Source organism: Chanos chanos, chromosome 9 (genome assembly GCF_902362185.1).
Source record: "Chanos chanos chromosome 9, fChaCha1.1, whole genome shotgun sequence".
Lineage (NCBI taxonomy): Eukaryota > Metazoa > Chordata > Actinopteri > Gonorynchiformes > Chanidae > Chanos > Chanos chanos.
In genome coordinates, this window is record NC_044503.1 from 32,599,484 (window position 1) to 32,606,983 (window position 7,500).

Below are 7,500 nucleotides of genomic sequence, written 5' to 3' on the forward strand. Positions count from 1 at the left end.
AGCCCGCAGCAGGGACGGAGGGAAGGAGGTTGAGTCTCAGGGGTGGGGTGAAGCCTGCTCCTTTGGAAATGGGTTTGGAACTGGTGACGCAGCCAACTGGACGCAACCGAAGGAGAAATCTTCTGCCCCGCCCACTGCCCCGCCCACGTCCATACTGGAATCGATCAGCGGAGAATTTGCACTGGTCATCAGTGGACACAGCCTGGTGAGCGACAGCTGTTTACAAAAAATCTTATTGGGCGATTTTCTCTGGACTGGAACACATAGAGTAGAAAACTAACAAATACAAATGAGTCTTTTGTTGATGTTCAATTCTCACTGTCTGGTAAACACTTGTTGACATCTGATGCATTAGGTGACATTTATCAGGAAAGGAAATTAAATGATTCGAATGACGAGTCACGACAGGCGATTAGAATCAAATGAGAAAATCAAATCTTAATTAAAACTAATGGACCTGCATTTCTCCCTGTCACCGATACAGAGAAGTCTGTTTTTATTCCCCATGAAAAGGCCTGAGAGATAAAGCCAAATCCAAAACAAGTCCATTGACTGGCATTTCGAAGCTAAGATTCAGGAAAATAAATCAAAACAAAACAAAACAAAACAAAACAAAACAAAGCATTATTTGCTGCAGCCTTTGCTGGATATTCTTCCTTTCTTTTTGATTTATTCCCTCCTCTCTCTCTTTTTCTCTGTCGCCCTGTCTCTCTGTCCGCCTGTCTCTCTCTCCGCCCGTCTCTCTCTCCACCCGTCTGTCTCTCTCTCTCCCTCTTACCCTCGGTTTCTCTCTATCTCTGCCCCCTTCCCCCCCTCTCCGTCTCTCTCTCTCCGTCTCTCTCTCTCTCTCTCTCTCTCTCTCTCTCTCTCTCTCTCTCTGTCAGGCTCATGCGTTAGAGGCGGACATGGAGCGGGAGTTTCTGGACACGGCGTGTGCCTGTAAAGCTGTGATATGCTGCAGAGTCACTCCACTCCAGAAGGCTCTGGTCGTGGAGCTCGTCAAACGACACAAGAAAGCCGTGACTCTCGCCATCGGAGACGGAGCCAATGACGTCAGCATGATCAAAAGTAAGAGTCGGAGAAGTTGCATTCTCGTGTTTACGCAAAACACCCCCCCCAAAAAAAACAGCGTTTCTTCATCCTGCTCGAGTATTTCAAACATGACAGAAAACACAGATTACAGCAGCACTGGACAGCATCGTTTACATAAGTTTCCAGAGTTTGGTCCATTCGGGTCTATTGTTCAGCCTAATCCTTTGGTTGAGCGGAAGGCGAAAAGTCAAGACGTGTCATATTGTATTGTGCTTAGTGTAACATCATAGCTAAACTAACCTTTATTGTACTCTTTGACATGGTGCAGGATAAATAATGGAAAGTAATACAACTGCTCAGCCACTAGTGGCAGTTTCAGAACGTATTCTCAAAATGTTTGTACGTGTGTGCGTCGCACCTCCTCACAAGAACTTACATGTTTCATGTGTGGTCACCTCCTGAGCACTTTTGGCTGAGACCCATTTGGGGAAACTCTATAATTCAAAAAAAGATGCTGATATGTTTAAAGGAAAGTGGACCAAGATATTATTTTTGGGTTTTGGTTTGGGTTGAGATTAAGGTTATTACTTTTTAGTGACACTAAAATGGAGGTCAGTGGGAAGTCCCCACTAAGCTGTACAGACAAAAGTGTGTTTCTAAGTGTGTGTGTGTGTGTGTGTGTGTGTGTGTGTGTGTGTGTGTGTGTGTGGATGCGTGTGTGTCCGTGTGTGTTCTTGAGTGTAGTTGTGTGCGTCGTGTGTTGGCTCACTACCAGCTTGTTGAGGAGGATATTTACCAAAATGTTTGGGCAATGTTTTGTTCCTCCTTGTTCCCACATGTCATGTTTTTCTCACAACACAGCAGCATCTCTCAACCATCAGTCTCTCTTATCATTTCACCACTTCACCTATTTCGTTTCCCAAAGACGGCGTGGGGGGTAAAACAAAAAAAAAACAAAAAGAAAGAAAAGAAGAAAAAGAAGAAGAAAGAGAAGTGGTTTATGGCCCAATTGTGGACAAACACACACGTCTGTTCTCTCCTTTCTCAACGTATTCTCTCACACGTACGCTCGCACACATGCACACACCAAGATTAGATTACATTAGCGCGCTGTAATGAGTTCCTGTTTTAAGAAGAGATCAGATTTTCTCGTCTCAGTTTTCACTCTGCGGTTGTTGATATTTGCGTTTGGTCTAACTGTTGCTTTCCCCTCGTTGGACTAATGAGCCAAATGTTCTGAACGTGAAAATAAACATTCCAACTAGAAGAAAAGGATCGGTTAAGCCCGAAACTCATCTCCTCGAACAATTATTCGCATGTTTTTTGTTCTAGAACCATCCAGAGCGGATTCTCGGTGTAACCCTGTGTTAACTTAAAACTCCGATTCCGCAAACTTTCGTCCTGCGTTCCTGCTTGTGCCACGGGACACTTCGATCAACTAAGAAGGAGGCTGCCGATTGGCTGACAGCCTGAACCAGTTGGGCCACAGCTGCCACTGAGAGAACATGCGACCTGATGCACGAGTCCTTTGGGAACCATCGAGCCAGTAAAGCGAACCAATCACAGGCCTGCACTTTCTCCCTGTGACGCTCATGTCCCATTGGTCAACAACCTCTGTTTTAAGTGAATGACCAATCTCTCTTCCCCCAGAGAGTGACCCTCTGACAACTGACATACTCCCCCTTTTTAAGACATAGTATTCATAATTTATACCCCAAAGACGCTGCTTCAACCGCGGGTCCGTTGTGTACTTATTCCCCTGAGAGTTTTTAGGTATGTGTTCTGGCTGCTGGGTTTATCTGATGGGGTTAGTTCTGGCCTATCCTGGATTATGGGATTCTAATCGGCGGCACGGTGGTGCAGTGGGTAGCGTTGTCGCCTCACAGCAAGAAGGTCTCGGGGTTCGATTCCCGGCCAGGGTCCTCTCTGTGTAGAGTTTGCATGTTCTCCCCGTCTTTGCGTGGGTTTACTCCAGTCCCAAGACATGCCGGTTAGGTGACTTGGAGACGCTAAATTGCCCCGGGTACGATTGTGTTTGTCTGTGTGCCCCCCACGACCCTGATTAGGATAAGCGGCTTAGTGAGTGATTGGCAATCTCCTGTAATTCATGTGTTGTCTCCATATCAGTCTGGCCAGTTGTTATGAAATATCATGGCAGATTATGTTACTGTGTTAAAGTTTCACATTTTTGTTAACTGAAGCATACTTTTTTCTCTTTCTCTCCTCTCTCTATCTCTGTGTAGCGGCTCATATCGGGGTGGGGATCAGCGGGCAGGAGGGCATCCAGGCGGTGCTGGCGTCCGACTACTCCTTCTCTCAGTTCCGCTTCCTGCAGCGCCTCCTGCTGGTCCACGGCCGCTGGTCCTACCTGCGCATGTGTCGATTTCTCTGCTACTTCTTCTACAAGAACTTTGCCTTCACCATGGTGCACTTCTGGTTCGGCTTCTTCTGCGGTTTCTCGGCACAGGTGAGGCGACGGAAGAGGGAAAGACGGGCGTGGTATTTTTCAGGCAGGCGCGGTTTCAGGAGTTTCAAAGTAGACGGTTGAGGAGCCTGACATGTCACATCTGAGGATAGTTGTACTGTTTTGAATGTAACCGAGGAGTAAACAGAGGAACGCAGCCTTTTTTTTCGCGTTCTATCTATACGAGTGGGCGGGACTTCTAGGTCCTCGCCGTGACCTCCTTCCTGGGTCACCTCCCCTCTCACCCCGTCTCTATCAGCCGAAGGGGAGGCAGTCGGAGAGATGTTTTCAAAGATGCATAGGGCGATTCTGTGGCGCTTCTAAAGAGATGAGACACATTAGGTCGTCCTAACTTTCATCTCCGTGTACGTGACGTGTTCTTTTTCTTCCCTCTTTCAGACGGTGTACGATCAGTACTTCATCACGCTCTATAACATTGTGTACACCTCTCTGCCCGTCCTGGCCATGGGCATCTTTGACCAGGTACACACTGAGTCAGCAGCTTCCACTAGACTGAACACCAGTCTCTGAGGAGTACCTCTTTACTCATTCACACCCCAATACATTACCTACTGATTTACTCGTTTTTTACTCCTTTTGTCTTCTTTCTTTCTTTCTTTCTTCCTTTCTTTCTTTCTTTCTTTCTTTCATTTATCCTCTGCTTCTTTTATTCTCTCTCTCTCTCTCTCTCTCTCTCAGGATGTTCCGGAGCAGAGGAGTCTGGAGTATCCAAAGCTCTATGAGCCGGGGCAGTTGAATCTTCTCTTTAACAAGCGAGAGTTTTTCATCTGTATCGCTCAGGGCATTTACACCTCTGTGGTGTTGTTCTTCGTGCCGTACGGAGTCCTCTCTCAAGCCACACAGAGCAACGGGACGCCCCTCGCCGACTACCAGACCTTCGCAGTTACCACGGCCACCGCTCTCGTCATCGTTGTCAGTGTACAGGTTGGTTGTACGTGTGTATTTGCGCGCGTGTGTGTGTGTGTGTGTTTATTTATCTGTTCAGCTCAGAGTGTCAGAAGCGAAGTTTCGTATTTTACATTCATATGTAATTTGTATTTGTATTTGCATTTCTGTGTGTGTGTGCGTGTGTGTGTATGTGTGTGTGTGTATGCATGTGTGTGTGTGTGTTTAGATTGCTCTGGACACGGGTTACTGGACGGCGATTAATCATTTCTTTGTGTGGGGGTCTTTGGGAGCGTATTTCACCATCCTCTTCACAATGCACAGCAGCGTCCTGTTCAACATCTTCCCCAAACAGTTCCACTTCCTGGGTGAGCCAGCAGCTTTTTCAGCACAATCTGGCCTACATTTTTACATATATACTCACACACACACACACGCATGCGTGCGCACACATACACACACACACACACACGTACACATACATACACACACACACACACGTACACATACATACACACACTCACACACACACATGCACGCACACACATGCACGTACAGACACACACACAGACACACACATACACATACATACACACATGCACACACGCATACGCGCGCACACACACACACACACATGCACGTACACACGTGCACACACACACACAAACACATTCACACACACACACACACACACACACGAACGCGCGCACACACACACACACATGCACGTGCACACACACACACACACACACACACAGACACACACACACACACACACACTCAAGGTCAGAAGCAGCACTGTTAATGTCAGGGACTTAAGTTTATAAATGTCACCAAACTGACATAGCACAAACAAACATAGAACAAATGTTGTAAGTGTCTCTAGTCCCCATATGCGTCAGCAAATCAACAAACACTTCATTTATTTGGATGACCAAGCTTTTAGATGGCTCTTTTAACTTGTGTCCTTTTCTACTTAACGTATCACATTTGCATTTACACTGATTTATTTAGCAGACACTTTGATCCAAAGCGACTTCCAAGACAGGCCAGAATACAAACCAAACATGTAGCCCTTAAGGAGCTGTATGTGATGTGCTGCAGTTAGGTTCAGTATTAGACCAGATTCAAGTGTAAGAAAAGCTGAAGGTAGAATAAGAGAGAGAGCAGTACAAGCAGGTCACAATCCTACTTATGAAGTTAGAACCTATTGAGGTTCTAAAGTTAGAACTTACTGAAGTTCTGACTGACTGGAGCGTGTTGAAGCAATACCAGACATCGGGTTTATCTTATCTGCGATGGGCTGGCGACCTGTCCAGGGTGTTTCCCCGCCTTTCGCCCTACGAGCGCTGGGATAGGCTCCAGCACCCCCCGCGACCCTGATTAGGATAAGCGGCTTAGACAATGAGTGAGTGAGTGAGGTTTATCTTATTCGTTAAGAATCCAAGGTGAACTGGAACGGTGCCCAATCATTCAAATACTTCAAATGGTGTCAGCCAAGCACGCTTATTTGACCCACGTCTGAAATCAATACCTCCGTCTGACCGACGTCCGCCGACCAAACATGTAAATGCAGTTTGTTAACTAAGATTTGATTTATGTAAATGAGCGTCCGGTTGTGTTCATGTTTTACAGGAAGTGCTCATAACACGTTGAGCCAGCCGGTGGTTTGGCTGACGATAGCTTTAGCCACCGTCATCTGCATCGCTCCTGTTCTCGCCTTCCGCTTTCTCAAACTGGACCTTAAACCTCAGCTCTCAGACACGGTGAGTCACCCCACGAGAGAGAGAGAGAGAGAGAGAGAGAGAGAGAGAGAGAGAAGTGAACACTTCAGTGTGCTCAGTGTGTGCTCTTGCGTAAATGTGTGTGTGCATATGTGTGCGTGTGTGTGTGTGTTCTAGTTCCCAGGCCAGAGTATGTTTTGAGCCCTACGTTAGTTATTTGGATTTACTCTGGTCTTTTCATTTGCACTTCAGATCTTGACGGTTTAGCTGGTTGCTGACTGCATGTTTAGCGATTTAATGATTGCGGTTTGTACATGTTTTGTGGAACTGAAGGGGCTAGATGACATTTTGTTCTTTTGAAGGTTAATTATCTGATGATCCTCTGTGATTATTCAGTTTTGCCTCATATGCATGTTTTCCTGCCTCATTATACTTATCTTGTGTTTACACGACACTTAAGGGGAAGGATGTTGTGGTTGTTTTGGGTTTTAGGAGTATCATCTGTGTTTTTCTTTTTAAACCCATCCAATTTTGTTTTTGGAGCGAGACTTTGCTTTAAAAAAAAACGACTCATGGTGCAAATCAAATTGTGACTGCGTACAAAATAATTGCCTGTCGTTTCGAAGTATCAAGGGCACTTTTGACTGTGCAGGGTTTTTTTTTTTTTTTTGGCAGCTGCCTGGTGTTCCTCTTACTGTTCTAGAATTAAGAATTATTTAAACCTCTGATACAGTTCTAGAATTAAGAATTATTTAAACCTTTGACAGAGTTGTGAGGGCCAGCGCTGTATAGCCAGCCCTGCTGTTGACAAAACAGAATCTTAGACAATGAGCAGATGGACCAGGGCAGGGAGAATGACCAGTGGACAGGTTTGGAAGAGGTTATTTGAGGTGACCTGTCTCTTTAGTCTCTTAAGTGGAGCCCTTAATTGCTGTGTTTTTGGCCCAGGCCTGTGTTATGACGTCCGCGTAACAAATTTAGCTCCAGGTGTCAGTCTTGTGTTATCTGGAAACTTGTTGACTTAATGCTGCGTGTGCGTGCGTGTTTGCGTGTATGAATGCGCGCATGTGTGTATATGTGTGTGAGAGCGTGCATGCATGTGCATGTACGAATCCGTGAGCGTGTGCGTGCGCGTGTGTATGTGCATGTCTGACCCAACTGACCCTCAAACTTGTGGGTTTAGTATGAGTAATTTATCCTTCCCTCTTGTTTCTGCTTTTCGTTTGTCTTTCCTCGTTCTGCTTTCTCCCCCGTCCTCTCTGTACTGTCCCACTCCGCACCGTCCTTGCTCTGTTTCCTCATTTCCCACTATCTCCACCTTCACCATTCTCTCTCACTCTGTCACTCTGTCTGTCTCTCATTCTGTCTCTCTGT

At 46.1% G+C, this 7,500-nt stretch overlaps 1 protein-coding gene across 1 annotated transcript in view; it reads left to right on the top strand.

The window, feature by feature from the left end:
- The window catches only part of atp8b2 (ATPase phospholipid transporting 8B2), a 27,598-nt gene that overhangs the window by 18,198 nt on the left and 1,900 nt on the right, over positions 1-7,500 (top strand). The window contains exons 20-26 of the mRNA XM_030783590.1: positions 1-205; positions 885-1,068; positions 3,276-3,499; positions 3,896-3,979; positions 4,196-4,441; positions 4,632-4,770; positions 6,038-6,168. The exon at positions 1-205 is cut by the window's left edge and continues 27 nt beyond it. Coding sequence (XP_030639450.1) covers positions 1-205; positions 885-1,068; positions 3,276-3,499; positions 3,896-3,979; positions 4,196-4,441; positions 4,632-4,770; positions 6,038-6,168 — 1,213 coding nt within the window. The remainder of the gene's footprint in view (positions 206-884; positions 1,069-3,275; positions 3,500-3,895; positions 3,980-4,195; positions 4,442-4,631; positions 4,771-6,037; positions 6,169-7,500) is intronic.